Source organism: Pseudophryne corroboree, chromosome 9 (genome assembly GCF_028390025.1).
Source record: "Pseudophryne corroboree isolate aPseCor3 chromosome 9, aPseCor3.hap2, whole genome shotgun sequence".
In the NCBI taxonomy this organism is placed as follows: domain Eukaryota; kingdom Metazoa; phylum Chordata; class Amphibia; order Anura; family Myobatrachidae; genus Pseudophryne; species Pseudophryne corroboree.
The window spans coordinates 94,056,056-94,074,176 of NC_086452.1; the positions used below are offsets into that span (position 1 = coordinate 94,056,056).

Below are 18,121 nucleotides of genomic sequence, written 5' to 3' on the forward strand. Positions count from 1 at the left end.
AAAGTGAACATGCGGTTGGTCCTGGCCTCGGCCAGGCGAGTGTCAAAATTGGCGGCTTTGTCTCACAAAGCCATATCTGATTGTCCATTCGGACAGAGCAAAGCTGCGGACTCGTCCCCAGTTTATCCCTAAGGTGGTGTCAGCGTTTCACCTGAACCAGCTTATTGTGGTACCTGCGGCTACTAGGGACTTGGAGGACTCCAAGTTGCTGGATGTTGTCAGGGCCCTGAAAATATAGTTTTCCAGGTCGGCTGGAGTCAGGAAATCTGACTTGCTGTTTTATCCTGTATGCACCCAACAAGCTGGGTGCCCCTGCTTCTAAGCAGACTATTGCTCGTTGGATTTGTAGTACAATTCAGCTTGCACATTCTGTGGCAGGCTTGCCACAGCCAAAAATATGTAAATGCCCATTCCACAAGGAAGGTGGGCTCATCTTGGGCGGCTGCCCGAGGGGTCTCGGCTTTACAATTTTGCCGAGCGGCTACGTGGTCGGGGGAGAACACGTTTGTAAAATCCTACAAATTTGATACCCTGGCTAAGGAGGACCTGGAGTTCTCTCATTCGGTGCTGCAGAGTCATCCGCACTCTCCCGCCCGTTTGGGAGCTTTGGTATAATCCCCATGGTCCTTTCAGGAACCCCAGCATCCACTAGGACGATAGAGAAAATAAGAATTTACTTACCGATAATTCTATTTCTCGGAGTCCGTAGTGGATGCTGGGCGCCCATCCCAAGTGCGGATTATCTGCAATACTTGTACATAGTTATTGTTAACTAAATCGGGTTATTGTTGTAGTGAGCCATCTTTCAGAGGCTCCTCTGTTCTCATACTGTTAACTGGGTTCAGATCACAGGTTGTACAGTGTGATTGGTGTGGCTGGTATGAGTCTTACCAGGGATTCAAAATCCTTCCTTATTATGTACGCTCGTCCGGGCACAGTATCCTAACTGAGGCTTGGAGGAGGGTCATAGGGGGAGGAGCCAGTGCACACCACCTGATCCTAAAGCTTAACTTTTGTGCCCTGTCTCCTGCGGAGCCGCTATTCCCCATGGTCCTTTCAGGAACCCCAGCATCCACTACGGACTCCGAGAAATAGAATTATCGGTAAGTAAATTCTTATTTTTAGTAAATTTAGCCCTATAAAATAAACCACTTAAGTTATTTATTTATATCTCGTACAGTAGACCGTTAACTGGAAGCTACTGTTCTCTGGTATCCATTTAGGCTAGAACCAGTGTTTGCTGCAGTCAGTGTCATCCTATGGAACTGCTGACAGGAAGTCTGCTGTGTGTGTCGGAATATATTCCCCTCCCTCTGATGATCAATTCTTGAAACTTTTACACTTATGTCTGTGAAAAGTAGATACTGTACCTAAACCAATTTAGGGTAAAAAGCATAGTAAGGGGGGTAATTCAGACCTGATCGTAGATGTCCCAAAAACTCACATCTATGATCAAATTCTTTGACATGCAGGGGGATGCCCAGCGCAGGGAAAGTCCGCCCCGCGTGCCGGATCCAGCCCTCCTCTCCTCCCTAGCAGACATGTGAAAGCATTGCACGGCGGTGAAGCTTTTGCATGTTTCGAGTAGCCCTCTGCCTACGCAGTCGCCGCGGCCTGTCCCAGCAACGGTCCGGACACACCTGTGTTGTCCGGACTGCGCCCCCACCACCACAACACCGCCGCAATGACCCCTCCCGCCCTGGTCGATGACATAAGTGAGATGCAGTCACATCTCACTGTGGGGGTATTTCAGAGTTGATCGTAGCAGCAAATTTGTTAGCAGTTGGGCAAAACCATGTGCACTGCAGGGGGGAGCAGATATAACATGTGCAGAGAGCGTTAGATTTGGGTGGGGTGTATTCAAACTGAAATCTAAATTACAGTGTAAAAATAAAACAGCCAGTATCTACCCTGCACAGAAACAAAATAACCCACCCAAATATAACGGTCTCTGCAAATGTTATATCTGTCCCTCCTGCAGTGCACATGGTATTGCCCAACTGCTAACATTTGCTGCTGCAATCAACTCTGGATCACCCCCTGTGTGCGCACACTTCACCGGGCTTCAGTCTGCGACCGCTGCCGTAGCAGCATCCAGGTCTGAATCGGCCCCTAAATGCACTAAAAAAGATGAAAACTAGTAATTATACTGAAGAAGCTGGAAATCATAGTACATGCATTGAAAAAGAATGGAATCTATAGTAAATGTATTAAAAAAAATACCTGGAAATCATCAAATGTATTGAAAAAAGCCAGAAACCATACTAAGGGTCTAATTCATGGTGGTACACAGTGGACAATGTTTTCGCAATCAAGGGATTGACAAACTGCACATGTGCTGGGGTCACAATGCACTTGTTCGAGGGTGCCGCTGCCATCCTGCTGGCACTGAGAACTTTGTCGCAGAGTGACAGGAATTAACCGTTTGGAGGTGTTAACAGAGTTTAAAGGGAGTGGTTGGGAAAACGTAGACGTGTATTATCTGATGGCTGCACGATCGTACGTGCACATACATGGCGTCTGAGCTGCTGTGTCCAGTCTGCGTAGCCATAGACCATTGGTCTTCAACATGCAACCCTCCAGCTGTTGTGGAACTACATATCCCAGAATGCCCTGCTTCAGTTTTAGTATGCCTTTATAGCAAAACTGTGGCAGGGCATGCTGAAATGTGTAGTTTCACAGCAGCTGGAGGGCCACGGGTTGAGGACCCGTGCCACAGACCAACCCTTAGCTTTGATAGTTTGCTAATGTGTATGCAATTGTGATGAGTCCAGTGAGCGTCGCATTTCATTCCTGGGTGGAAGCTTCACTTACTAACATTAGGAGCTCTGTGGCCTAGAGAATCGCAATTGCTTTTGCATACAAACATGAATTAGGCATTAAGGCCCTCATTCCGAGTTGATCGCACGTAGCAACTTTTTGCTGCTCGTGCGATCAACTTGACGCAGCCTATGGGGGAGTGTATTTTAGCATAGCAGGGCTGCGATCGCTTGTGCAGCCCTGCTATGCTAAAAAAGTTTCCTGCAAAACAAGACCAGGGTCAGACTTACTTACCCTGTGCGACGGAACCAGCGACGAAGGTCCCGGGATTGCTGTCAGATATCCGCCCTCCAAACGCCTGGACACGCCTGCGTTCGGAACTCCACGCCTGGAAAACGGTGAGTAACCGCCACGGAACGCCTCCCCGCTGTCAATCTTCTTACCATCGCGCTAGCGATCACTTTCTTCTCTCTTCTTGTTGCCCCGCAACGGCTGTCGCTGGGCAACGACGCATGTGCGCATTGCGGGCGGCTCGCATGCACAGTTCCGACCCGTTCGCACCGCAGTGAAGAACCGCTGCATGCGAACGGGTCAGAATGACCCCCTAAATCCATTGGGGGAAAAAAACGTGTAAAGTGTTTTGAAAAAGCCGGAAATAATAGTAAATGCATTTATTTTGATTTCTGTATTTTTCAATACACTTGACATGGTTTCTGGGTTTTCAATACATTTACTATATTTACGGCTTTTACCCTTTTCCACTAGTTTATATTTTGGGATAAGTAAACCTTTATCTTCTCCATAATAGACCTGGGGTATCACACAGAAGAGGAGTAAAACAATATCAAGCAATAGCTCAGAACATTTAGGGGGTATTAATTAGAGGTTGGAGAGAGATAAAGTACTAACCAATCCGCTCCTAGCTTTCATTTTAGAGGCTGTGGGTGAAAAAGTACAGCTAGGAGCTGATTGGTTGGTGCTTTATCTTTCTCCAAGCTTTGATAAATCCCCCCTTAGACACAATTGGAGGTACATACTCACCCCTACATCTGTTTTCCATCAACTAACCTTTGCCTGTGATTTGGCAATTGTATGAATGATGTGTTAAACTGATGAACTGCATTGCTCATATCTACACTATGGGGGTCATTCCGAGATGATCAGCGGATGCGCGTGACGTCACGCAGCTGCTGCGGCCCGCCCCCCCTTCGGTCCGGCCATGCCTGCGTTGGCCGGACCGCTCCCACGAAATGGCGGCCAAGTGTCGCCGTTCCGCCCCCCCCCCCCCCCGCCCAGCGACCGCCTCTGCCTGTCAATCAGGCAGAGGCAATCGTACCGGCGTCGGGCATGCGCCGGCGCATGCACAGTTCTGACCCGATCACACCGCTGCGATAAACTGCGGCGTGCGATCGGGTCAGAATGACCCCCTATGGCCCTCATTTATGGGGTGGGAGTTGCTATCGCTGCTGGATACACAGAAGCAGCAGCGATAGCACTAATATGGTAATACAGCAGGGGGCGTCACCTCCTGCTTGCTCTAGTGATCTGAGCTGCATCCTAAGATGCAGTATCAGATCACCTCCAACAACATCAGCGGCTGTGTGACTCCTGGAGTCGCTCAAGCTAGCTGCTGCAGCTGCTACCTAGAGGCCAAGAAATCTCTGTCACTGTCCTCTGACGGAGATCCTGGCCTCATCCCTCCCCTGCAATGGTGGCGACATGCCTCCTTTTGGAGAAACAGAAGCCATCACCACCTCCTCCCCACCCCCAAACGGCATCAGACCGTCAGTAACGGTCTGATGCCGTCCTGCGTCCGTCATCACAGAACGGGTCCTGTACATGCACAAAGTACCGGTCATCTGTACTTTAATACGGATGAAGCAGCTCCAACCACATCTGAATGACCCCTATATACACTATATATCGGATTATTGCTGGGTACCTGTGGACCTATTCCACATGTGTCAAAACGAGCATAAATCTTGTAGTTGCTGCCAGATAGTTGAGCGGCACACGTTGGTGACCCCAGATAGATGTGACTCTTCTCCAGCTGAGGGACAGACTGACTTGGGATCTGAATGTGGAAGTCAGTGCGGGTGCAACTGACATTAATGGGCACCACTAAAATAGAGAGAAAGTGTTTTGTTATGACCAAAAATTTAATGGATAAGAATTTAAATGACCACCTCTTACCTGAGCATTTCCCATTTACCCTGACTGCCGTTTAAAACATTGCAGTTGTATGCCAGATAAACAATGCCAGTACTTAGGGGTACATTTACTAAGCAGTGATAAGAGCGGAGAAGTGAGCCAGTGGAGAAGTTGCCCATGGCAACCAATCAGCACTGAAGTAACATCTATAATTTGCATATTGTAAAATGATACAGAGCTGCTAATTGGTTGATGGGGAAATTTCTCCACTGGCTCACTTCTCCGTTCTTATCATTGCGTAGTATATGTACCCCTTAAAGTGTGCCTGTTGCCTAAACATAATAGGTCAGCCTGTTCGTGGACAGAAGCCAATATTAATGTGAATGCTTACTATCAATTCACTAGGAACCAGTTACATTGCTCTGGAGCTACTTTTTCCCTCGCTTCATGAATTGATGGGCTAACTATAGTTCAGCCCAAATAATGGCTGCCCCCAATGTCTTTAGGCAACAGGTATATACTTTATTAGAAAAATGCAGATAGGGTTAAAACACACTGCCAGCATTATTTTTGCAAGTAACAACATTGAAGCTGAGTCTGTAATTCTCCCAGCGAATCAATAAGAAATTAGCAGTGCTTCTTATAGCTAGTACATTAGAAAACCATTAAAAGCTTTTCCTATATACAAAAAAGTGCATTACAGCAAGAGTGAGAGAAACTGAATCCTCGGGCCAAGAGAGACAGATTGTAAATCACTCTAAATTGCATTTCCTCTGCTCTTATGCTTCCTTATTTAGGAGCTATCATCTCTTGGAATAATTTAATTGCCCACTGTCTCAGGTCTTGTGTCTGAAATCAGCGGTGGTGGCTGCAGTGAGACACATTCCTCTACTGTATTTTCTCTAACGTCCTAGTGGATGCTGGGGACTCCGTAAGGACAATGGGGAATAGACGGGCTCCGCAGGAGACATGGGCACTTTAAGAAAGAATTTAGATTCTGGTGTGCTCTGGCTCCTCCCTCTATGTCCCTCCTCCAGACCTCAGTTTGAATCTGTGCCCGGACGAGCTGGGTGCTGTTCAGTGAGCTCTCCTGAGCTTGCTGTAAGAAAGTATTTTGTTAGGCTTTTTATTTTCAGGGAGCTCTGCTGGCAACAGACTCCCTGCATCGTGGGACTGAGGGGAGAGAAGCAGCCCTACTCTCTGAAGCTAGGTCCTGCTTCTTAGGCTACTGGACACCATTAGCTCCAGAGCGATCGTACACAGGATCTCACCCTCGTCGTCCGATCCGAGAGCCGCGCCGCCGTCCCCTTCGCAGAGCCGGAAGACAGAAGCCGGGTGAGTATGAGAAGCAAGAAGACTTCGAAATCGGCGGCAGAAGACTCCGTCTTCACATGAGGTAACGCACAGCACTGCAGCTGTGCGACATTGCTCCAAACACACCTCACATACTCCGGTCACTGTAAGGGTGCAGGGCGCAGGGGGGGGGGGGCGCCCTGGGCAGCATATGGACCTCTTTTGGCAAAAGTACACATATATACAGTTGGGCACTGTATATATGTATGAGCCCCCGCCAAGAAAATGTATATTTAAGCGGGACAGAAGCCCGCCGTCGAGGGGGCGGGGCTTCTTCCTCAGCGCTCACCAGCGCCATGTTTTTTCTCCACAGCACCGCTGAGAGGAAGCTCCCCAGCCTCTCCCCTGCAGATACACGGTAGAAGAGGGTAAAAAGAGAGGGTGTCACATAATTAGGCGCAAAAGTCAATATAAACAGCAGCTACTGGGTTAACATTAAGTTACTGTGTTATTCCTAATAGCGCTGGGGTGTGTGCTGGCATACTCTCTCTCTGTCTCTCCAAAGGGCCTTGTGGGGGAATTGTCTTCAGATGAGCATTCCCTGAGTGTGTGGTGTGTCGGTACGTGTGTGTCGACATGTCTGAGGTAAAAGGCTGTCCTAAGGAGGAGATGGAGCAAATGTGTGTGTGAGGGGTGTCTCCGTCGACAACGCCGACACCTGTTTGGATATGTGTAATTAAGTGCTATAGAACAGACAGGGAATCTACCCATGTCTGTCCCTATGTCGCAGAGACCTTCAGAGTCTCTCAATGCTCACTATCCAAAATAATAGACACTGATATCGACACGGAGTCTGACTCCAGTGTCGACTACGATAATGCAAAGTTACAGCCAAAATGGCAGAAAAGTATTCAATATATGATTATTGTAATAAAAGATGATTTGCATATCACTGATGACTCATCTGTCCCTGACACAAGGGAAGACATGTTTAAGGGGAAGAAAGCTGAGGTAAATTTCCCTCCTCTCATGATGAAAAAGAGCGGGAATCTCCAGACAAGAGACTGCAGTTTCCCACAAAGAATTCTCAGGGAGTATCTTTTCCCTACTAGGGCCAGGATACGATGGGAATCTTCCCCTAGGGTGTCACGTTTGCCCAAAAGGTAGCCCTGACTTAACAGCTATCCTCAGGGATCCTGCAGATAGCGTACACATTCTGGTACACTACTCAGACCGGCGATTGTGTCGGCATGGGTTTATAGCGCTGTAGCAGCGTGGACAGGTACCTTATCAGCAGAGATTGAGACCCTAGTATGTATGTATATATATATATATATATATATATATATATATATAAAGATGCTGTCTTAAGATATATATATATATATATATATATATATATATATATATATATAACATGCCCAAAGAGACATTAGTCTACTGGGTTCTAGAGTCAACGCTATGTCGATTTCTGCTTGACGTGTCCTGTAGAATATGCAATGGACAGGTGATGCCGACTTAAGAGGCATATGGAAGGCTGAGGATTGTGTGGAGAAGGGATCTCGGACCTGGTCTCCACAGCTATAGCTGGTAATTCTGATCTTTTGCCTTATATTCCTGCACAGCCTAGGAAAGCACGACATTATCAAATGCAGCCTTTCGATCACAAAGAAACAAGAAAGTCCGAGGTGCGTCCTTTCTTGCCAGAGGCAGGGGCAGAGGAAAGAAGCTGCACAACACAGCTAGTTCCCAGGAACAGAAGTCCTCCCCGGCCTCTACAAAATCCACCGCATGTCGCTGGGGCTCCACAGGCGGAGCTAGGCCCGGTGGGGGCACGTCTTCGTAATTTCAGCCACAAGTGGGTTCACTCCCTGTTGGATCCCTGGGCAATAGATATTGTGTCTCAGGGATACAAGCTGGACTTTGAGGAGATGCCCCCTCACCGACGGCCCTACCGGCTTCCTCCCACGAGAGGGAAATAGTGTTAACTGCAATTCACAAATTGTATCTTCACCAGGTGGTGGTCAAGGTTCCCCTCCTTCAACAAGGAGGGGGTTATTATTCGACCATGATGTAGTCCCGAAACCGGACGGTTCGGTCAGACCCATATTGAATTTAAAATCCCTGAACATATACCTGAAAAGGTTCAAGTTCAAGATGGAATCGCTAAGAGCGGTCATCGCAAGCCTGAAAGGGGGAGATTTTATGGTGTCTCTGGACATAAAGGATGCATACCTTCATGTCCCCATTTATCCACCTCATCAGGCGTACCTCAGATTTGCGGTACAGGATTGTCATTACCAATTTCAGACGTTGCCGTTTGGTCTCTCCACGGCCCCGAGAATCTTCACCAAGGTAATGGCGGAAATGATGGTGCTCCTGCGGAAGCAAGGTGTCACAATTATCCTGTACTTGGACGATCTCCTCATAAAAGCGAGATCAAGAGAGCAGTTGCTGAACAGCGTATCACTTTCTCTGGAAGTGTAACGGCAACACAGCTGGATTCTAAATATTCCAAAGTCGCAGTTGGTTCCTATGGCTCATCTGCCTTTCCTAGGCATGATTCTAGACACAGACCAGAAAAGGGTTTATCTCCCGATAGAGCTCAGGAGCTCATGACACTGGTCAGGAACCTATTAAAACCAAAACAGGTGTCAGTGCATCACTGCACTCGAGTCCTGGGAAAGATGGTGGCATCATACGAGGCCATTCCCTTCGGCAGGTTCCATGCGAGGACCTTTCAATGGGACTTACTGGACAAGTGGTCCGGATCACATCTTCAGATGCATCGGTTAATCACCCTATCCCACAGGGCCAGGGTGTCTCTCCTGTGGTGGCTGCAGAGTTTCACCTTCTCGAGGGCCGCAGATTCGGCATTCAGGACTGGGTCCTGGTGACCACGGATGCAAGCCTCCGAGGGTGGGGAGCAGTCATACAGGGAAGAAATTTCCAAGGTCTGTGGTCAAGTCAGGAGACTTGCCTTCACATCAACATCCTGGAACTAAGGGCCGTATACAACGCCCTACGTCAAGCGGAGACCCTGCTTCGCGACCAACCGGTTCTGATTCAGTCAGAAGCCACCAGAATTCTTCGCTGGGTGGAGAATCACGTAAGCGCACTGTCAGCAGTGTTCATCCCGGGAGTGGACAACTGGGAAGCAGACTTCCTCAACAGGCACGACCTCCACCCGGGAGAGTGGGGACTTCACCAAGAAGTCTTCACGCAGATTGCAAGTCGGTGGGAACTGCCACAGGTGGACATGATGGCATCCCGCCTCAACAAAAAAACTACAGAGGTATTGCGCCAGGTCATGAGACCCTCAGGCGATAGCTGTGGACGCACTGGGGACACCGTGGGTGTTCCAGTCGGTCTATGTATTTTCTCCTCTTCCTCTCATACCCATAAGAAAAAGAGGAGTGAGAACAATACTCATTGTTCCGGATTGGCCAAGAAGGACTTGGTATCCAGATCTGCAAGAAATGCTCACAGAGGACCCGTGGGCTCTTCCTCTAAGACAGGACTTGTTGCAACAAGGGCCCTGTCTGTTCCAAGTCTTACCGCGGCTGCGTTTGACGGCAGGGCGATTGAACGCCGGATCCTAGCGGAAAAAGGCATTCCAGATGAGGTCATTCCTACGCTGATGAGGGCTAGGAAGGACGTGACCGTTCAACATTATCACCGTATATGGCAAAAATATTTTGCTTGTTGTGAGGCCAGGAATGCCCCTACGGAGGAATTCCAGTTTCCTTCACTTCCTTCAGTCAGGAGTGACTTTGGGCCTAGAATTGGGTTCCATTAAGGTCCAGATTTCGGCCCTATCCATTTTCTTTCAAAAAGAGCTGGCTTCTCTACCTGAAATTCAGACGTTTGTGAAGGGAGTGCTGCGTATTCAGCCCCCTTTTGTGCCCCCGGTGGCACCTTGGGATCTTAACGTGGTGTTGAGTTTCCTGAAAGCCCACTGGTTTGAACCACTCAAAACGGTGGAATTGAAATATCTCACGTGGAAGGTGGTCATGCTACTAGCATTGGCTTCGGCTAGGCGTGTGTCAGAATTAGCGGCTTTGTCACATAAAAGCCCCTATCTGGTTTTCCATACGGATAGAGCAGAATTGCGGACCCGTCCACAATTTCTGCCAAAAGTGGTTTCATCCTTTCATATAAACAAACCTATTGTTGTGCCTGTGGCTACTACTGACTTGGAGGATTCCGAGTTACTTGATGTGGTCAGGGCTTTGAAGGTTTATGTAGCCAGAACGGCTAGGGTCAGGAAAACAGAATCTTTGTTTATCCTGTATGCTTCCAACAAGCTTGGTGCTCCTGCTTCAAAGCAAACTATTGCTCGCTGGATCTGTAATACGATTCAGCAGGCTCATTCTGCGGCTGGATTGCCACTGCCAAAATCAGTTAAGGCCCATTCCACTAGGAATGTGGGCTCTTCTTGGGCGGCTGCCCGAGGGGTCTCGGCATTACAGCTGTGCCGAGCGGCTACTTGGTCAGGTTCAAACACTTTTGCAAAGTTCTACAAGTTTGATAACCTGGCTGAGGAGGACCTTGTGTTTGCTCATTCGGTGCTGCAGAGTCATCCGCACTCTCCCGCCCGTTTGGGAGCTTTGGTATAATCCCCATGGTCCTTACGGAGTCCCCAGCATCCACTAGGACGTTAGAGAAAATAAGATTTTACTTACCGGTAAATCTATTTCTCGTAGTCCGTAGTGGATGCTGGGCACCCGTCCCAAGTGCGGACTTCTTCTGCAATACTTGTATATAGTTATTGCTGCAATAAGGGCTATGTTATTGTTGCATCAGGGTTGAACTGATGCTCTGTTGTTGTTCATACTGTTGACTGGGTAAGGTTATCACAAGTTATACGGTGTGATTGTTGTGGCTGGTATGAGTCTTGCCCTGGATTTCCAAAATCCTTTCCTTGTACTGTCAGCTCTTCCGGGCACAGTTTCTCTAACTGAGGTCTGGAGGAGGGACATAGAGGGAGGAGCCAGTGCACACCAGAATCTAAATTCTTTCTTAAAGTGCCCATGTCTCCTGCGGAGCCCGTTTATTCCCCATGGTCCTTACGGAGTCCCCAGCATCCACTACGGACTACGAGAAATAGATTTACCGGTAAGTAAAATCTTATTTTATAGGGTGACTGTTGCTAGTGTAGACAAAGTTTTATAATCTCTATGTAACTCATCAAAGATCAATTAGGCATCTACTGTGGTACAAAATGGTGCATCATCTGATGGCAGGGGCCTGGTGGATTTGGGGCATTCCTTCCTCAATGCTGGCTGGGTGTTAGGCCAGAACTGTCTTAACAGCACTGTAGGCACTGGGCAAAGCAATACACTGGGGACCCTACACACCCATTCAGGGGAGCCAATAAAAAAAAAAATAACTTGCCCCTCTTGCGGTTCCACATCTCCTCTCTACCTGCTTCCATACAGTGAATGGCTGTTGGCACGCTGATTGGCTGTCAGCACTCAGCCATCCACCAATCAGCTTGCTGATAGCCATTCACTGTTTGGCTGCAGGCTGGGAGGCAGCTAGAGAATGTTGCCTCGCTGATCTGATTGTGTGACGGGATGTAGTTATGTTACAATACCTCCCCCTGCTTCCTGAACACTGACAATCCCGACAGTCGGCATGCCGACTAAAAGGGACTATTCCCAATCGTGGGTGTCCACAAAACTTATAGAGTGGGAATAGAACCTACGCTCGCCACCGAGCCCGCAAGGGGCTTTGTTGCGCTCGCTCCCCTACCCCACCCAACCCTGTGTGGCCACCACCCACCCCTTCTCGAAGGCCCCTAGAATTGTGGGATCCTGAGCAGCTGCCCGCTGTGCCTATACGTCAAGATGGCCCCGTGTTAGGAACCCAAAATGTAAAAGTAGTAGGCTGCAGAGCAATTTTCTCCACACAAAATAATTTGGTTTTCCCACATTTTCTGAGGTGACAGGAATTAGGCCTTGGCCTATACTTTCAATGTTATAACTTTTGCACTTTCTAGGCTCACATTTGATGTTGAAATAAAATTGTAGTCACACTTCAAGCAGTATTTTAAGAGAAATGCCCAAAATGTAATTTTGCCTTTAAACTAATTTCCACTGTAAATCTTACAGCCATCTCACAGGAATCCTGCCAAAGCCAGCACGTCACAAACTATTACAGGGGATTTTTTCACTCTTTCCACTATCTACTTTTTCAGTGGAACCCACAAAAGGTTCCAAAATCTGGAATGTGGGCTCACTGCGAGGGTGTATTTTGTAATGTCCAAGGCGGACAATTAGGTATGTTTTTCAGTCATTGACACGTATTGGATGCGGGTTGGGTCGGGATCCTGACCTCATCCCTTGCAAGCCCATGTGCTTTTTATGTTTACAGACCACAAACCCCCCTGAGACCACATAACATGTGTCCTGTCAGGTAATATTAACCACACAGGAGTATCAAACACAAATGTTACTCACACCCAATATAGAACACCAGGAAGCCGCTGCTGGCTGTGTCTCTGTCTGTCACTAGTACCAGCAGTAGATTATTCCTGCTGGATACCAATGGTGGTGGTAGCTCATACCCGCACCACTTCCCCAGCAGTTTGTCCCCCACGCTCTGTCCATCATAGACCGCAATGTAGTCATAGTCACACTCCTCCGTCAGACTGTTTCTCTCCTCCAGCTCCACTTCCCGGAAAAACATCTTGATGCGGAAACCTGGTGGTAACTGTATGTTCCACTGGCATATAATATTATTGGGGTACATTTCCGGATAGCGAGGGCTGGTGATGTTGCCTGTCACAGCTGTGTACACATCCTGGCATTCCCCTGGAAGACAGATAAAGGAAGAGAGGTCACTATTACTTATCGCTCGTATTCCATTACCAAACTATTTCTTTTTCATGCTGCTGCAATATCCGTGGTTATCATTCATTATAAGAAATATTCATATTACTGCACTAAATTCTACTTAACTTATTTCACATGTGCATTTAGGGGGTTATGCAGAGTTGTTAGCAAACCAAACAAGTTAGTAATTGGGCAAAACCATGTTGCACTGCAGGCGGTGCAGATGTAACATGTGCAGAGAGATTGAGATTTGGGTGGGTAATATTGTTTCTATGCATTGTAAATTCTTACTGCTTTATTTTTACACTGCAAATTAGATTTCACTTTGAATATACCCACCCAAATCTAACTGTCTCTGCACATGTTACATCTGCCCCAGCTGCATTGCAGCATGATTTTGCCCATTTGTGTGCTTTTTTGGTTTTACTAACAGCTCTTACTAACACCTTTAGGACATTATTCAGTGTTCCAAGTAAATGCAAACGTAAATCACATCTTGTGTCCACAAAAATAAAAAAGTGAATATTTGCAACCTAATCAGAGTTGGTCACAGACACAAGTCTGTAGCCTTTCACCGACGGGCTGCAACTCAACCCCCCACCCCCTGACAAACCTGGGTCTGATGCAGCTGGAGGAGGTGTGGGGGCATGGTTTCACAGTGACTTCTGAAATTGCTAATAATCACAGCACATAACATTACAGCCAATGGTCGTATAGTGCATGTAAAAGCATCCAACTGGGGGGGTAATTCCAAGTTGATCGCAGCAGGATGTTTGTTAGCAGTTGGGCAAAACCATGTGCACTGCAGGGGAGGCAGATGTAACATGTGCAGAGATAGATAGATTTGGGTGTGGTGTGTTCAATCTGCAATCTAATTTGCAGTGTAAAAATAAAGCAGCCAGTATTTACCCTGCACAGAAACAAAATAACCCACCCAAATTTAACTCTTGCTGCACATGTTATATCTGCCTCCCCTGCAGTGCACATGGTTTTGCCCACCTGCAAAAAAATGTCCTGCTGCGATCAACTTGGTATTACCCCCTGGGTTGGATCACCTGATGGCTTTGTTTGTGACCGCCCATTTTAGTTGGACTACTGTGCTTTGGCCACGTGTGTCCACTGCCCACGTACACATGACAATTCCAGCCTCTTAGTCATGTACACTCATGAAAACAGATGCTGATTGTGAAAATGTGTGCATTAAAAAAAGGCAACTTGCAGCCCAAAACAGTTGCAAATCACGTTTACGTTTCACTCTGAATAGTGCCCTTGGTGCATAAATAGTGCAATACCCCCTATTTTCATGGGATAAAGGTTCACTACCTCTTCACGAGACATAAATATAATCTCTAATTATGGGTATTTCCTACCCAAGCGCCATTTCTATGGAGTTTATTAATGAAATCCTGTCCTGGTTGACTCTAGGCTCCACTTATGTTTGGAAAGTATAACATTCTGCCTTTGTCCATACCGGATGAGAAGTATGCCTTGAACCCCCGTCCTCCAATGTTGAAGTCAGATTTGAAGACTACAAGCAGCTCATTGGAAGATGATGTGGTGTCTGGGGGTTTGGTGGTGCCACAGTAATGGTCAACTTGTTCTTCCAGACCGTAGCCATCAAATATTGCAACATAATCAAAGTTACACTCTTGGCTCTCCAGCTGGAAGTCTGTAAAAACCAGTCGGATCTTGGAGTGAGGAGCCGCTCGGATCAGCCAGTGGCACTCCGCATTGTTAGGGTAGTTGTCAGGGTAATCCGGGCTGGTGATTACCCCCGAGAGGCCAGTGAGGACGCCTCCACAGATATCTGTAAGACATGTGATGATGGCATGAGGAAACCATTAAAAATATTAACACATATAGGGGCAGATGTATTAAGCCTGGAGAAGTGATAAATCGGTGATAAGTGGAAGATGATAATGCACCAGCCAATCATTCCGGGTTTGAAAAATATCAGGATCTGATTGGCTGATGCGTTATCACCTTCCACATATCACTGATTTATCACTTTTCCAGGTTTAATACATTTGCTCCATACTTCCCTGTAAATAAGCTTTGAAGGAAGTGTAAAGCCTATTACTGAAGTAAAATGAAACAATACTATATCTCTGTTAAAACATAAAATCAACTACTATCAGTAGAACACACAGTTCAAAATGGCTGCTGCCCTGATTTTAAGTAAGGCTGTGTCACTTTACAATTAGTGTAATTAAGTGCTTGATAGAGAGAAACACACAAATGAGGGTGCTTGGAGGACATCCACTACACTATTGTGTTGCAGACTTTTTAATTGGCTTTAGGGGAAGCACTCGATGTCCCGGCTGTTGGGATCCCGGCGCTCAGCATACCGGCGGTCGGGATACTGGTGCCATTTTGCTGGCCGCCGGGATACCATAGTACACCCGGTTTTAGAGTGTGGCACACCCAGAAAATGGGGCCATCACGCCCTCGTATTCTGGAAGACTGCCCGTTGCCGCCCCCAAACACAAGTAGCATGCTTCTGAAGCACTGCCAGCGGCTTTGCAGACCCGCATCTGCATATGTGCAATGTGGCTCCTGTTTATGTGCAGATCTTGATAACCGCAGAAGTTTCGGGTAAACAACAAAATAGTGTCAACCTCTAAATCAGCCCCATTGTGTCACAGATGAACGTGTGAGTTGCCCCTTATATCAGCGGCTTAGGTTTGTCCACCTGGAGTAATCAATTATTTACAATGACTTTACAATGGTTAAACAGACACTTGAGAAGTACTAACAAATACATCATCAGAATAAAACAGAACAGGACTAGAACGCTGAAGTATATAAATCCATTTCTAACAGGTAAATAGATGTAAACCATCCTTTGAGTGGAATAGACACGATAATCAGATAAAGCGTGATACACAAGACAACAGAGACTATTACAGAATGCCAGGTAGCTACTGTATAAAGCTGAGTTACAGAGCCATTACTGTGACAGGCATTGTATCCTGGGACATTTACAGTATGACGATAATGCAGAATGAGTTGCCAATGGGTGGAAGTTACACCTAAAAATAAGTGCACGCACAGTGGGTGCATTGTTTACCATATGCTATGTTCCAGCAACGGCCGCAATGCTTTCCTCATTGCAGAGCAGATGTACTAAGCCTTGGCGAGAGATAAAGGACCAGATTTATTAAGCCTTGGAGAGTGATAAATAGCACGGTAATAAAGTACCAACCAATCAGCTCCTGCCATGTTACAGGCTGTGTTTGAAAAAAGACAGTAAAGAGCTGGTTGGTTGGTACCTGGGCGTTTGTGGGGCGGCACCCAGCACTGTTCTTCAAAGCGGATGGGGTGGGTTGCCCCTGTTTTGGAGGCGTGACGAGTCCAGGGTCTGCGTTGTCACCTAGGTGTCCGGATCCTACGGACCCCCTGAGTAAGCTTCTGCATTTACCAATATCTCCTATATAATAGCCCAGATCTGTGACTCTCATTGGGTTAGCAGCAGGTCTATTACACCCAGTTCACAGCTGAATGGGTGAGAAACGCCCTCCCGCACAGGTTACATCCAATGGAAGGCTCTGCCCTTTGGCTGCTGTGTGTTTCCAGAGCAGGATAACAATGAGGCTGATGGAGCTGCAGCTCCAGGCCCACACCCCAAAATAGGCCCACTGCAGCAACATACCCTCCAACAATTTACACACAAAAATCGGTACGAATCCGAAAAGGGGCGTGGTCACGTAAAGTGGCGTGGTCACGCCCTTTTCCTATACTTTCAATGGAAGTTTGGAGAGCCAAAAATTGGTACAGACCATACTTGCCGATATTGCTGCCCCCCTCCAGGAGGGGGCAGCCTGGTCGGCGAATGGGGGGGGGTGTCCAGCAGTGATGGGGCGTGTCTGGGTGTGACGGCATGAAACATGTCATTGTGCTCCACCCCCCGCTATCCAGTGCCGAGGAAACAGGAGCTGGAGAGCGGGGGGCAGAGCTATGAAGACGTGATTCAGCGCAAATCGGGTCCCCCTCGGACCGCCCACTGGTGCTCCGTTGTGGACGGCCAAGGGGGGTGGCGGGAGCTGGTGGCAGATGCGGGACACTTGCCTACCTTTCCGGGGGACCGGTAACGTCATCCGATTTTCCCATTCCGGGAGGGAAGGCAAGTATGGTACAGACCATAAAAAAAAGGTAGTGTACCTGCCAAAAAGGTACAGCTGGAGGGTATGCCACTGCATCTGCAGCAAGTCTCTGCGCTGTAGATAGGGAAAAAAAATCCTTTTACTGCAGCGTCCTATGTCCTGCTGCCAGTCTGCCTGCCCCCTCCGGTATCAACAATCCCCACTCCCTAGCCGCGGCGCAGGTGGAACAAAAGCTGCTGCGGTCACCGGCATAGATATGTATAAAAGCGGCGCAGCCGAAGGCTTTCATAGCCCTCCCTGCGCCGCATATTCTCTGAGCCCCGGAGCCTCCTCTGCGCGTGATGTCACAGAAGTGCCTCCCCGCCACAGCCGCACCCAGATCCCCAGAAGCCCTGACTCCGCAACACAGCACCTGGACTGCCGGACTGGAACCCCCGAGATGGCTAATGTAACGGATTGAGTGGGTGATATTGCGGAGGGTAATGTCTGGACGCTGAATCAATGTAAAAGGTGACAGTGCTGTGCAGTGCAGTGTCACTGACACTGCACAGCACTCTCACCATTTACATTGATTCGGAGAGTCAGTCAGTTCTGCCAGCCAGTCACAGCCAGTGTCCCAACGCGCTGCATTACAGGAAAGTACACGCACTAAATAAACTACAGCACCCAGCAGCCCTTAGCGCTGAAGCATTCCGGCGCTAAGGGCTGCTGGGAGTTGTAGTTTATTGAGTGCATCTTCTTCCCTGTACTGCAGTGCGTCCAATAACAATAGTGACTGGTTGCTGTACGAGCCTCCGGGAGAGCCACTGCCAAAGGGAGGACAGCAGCTCAGCTGCTTCCAGGAGGAGAAGCAGAAGAAGCATTATCCGCCCCTCCCCCACTCGCAGTACCTCCGGGCCCCATCCACGGCACCCCCCACCCCCTCCACCAACTGCAGTGGCTCCGGACCCCCTCTACCACCCACAGCACACCCTC

General features: G+C 48.1%; 1 protein-coding gene across 1 annotated transcript in view; it reads right to left on the reverse strand.

The window, feature by feature from the left end:
• Positions 1–18,121, reverse strand: part of CDCP2 (CUB domain containing protein 2) — a 40,923-nt gene that overhangs the window by 13,896 nt on the left and 8,906 nt on the right. Inside the window, exons 3-5 of the mRNA XM_063939633.1 lie at positions 14,515–14,850; positions 12,669–13,022; positions 4,703–4,881 (exon numbers count right to left, since the gene is read on the reverse strand). Of these exons, the coding sequence (XP_063795703.1) occupies positions 4,703–4,881; positions 12,669–13,022; positions 14,515–14,850 (869 nt within the window). The remainder of the gene's footprint in view (positions 1–4,702; positions 4,882–12,668; positions 13,023–14,514; positions 14,851–18,121) is intronic.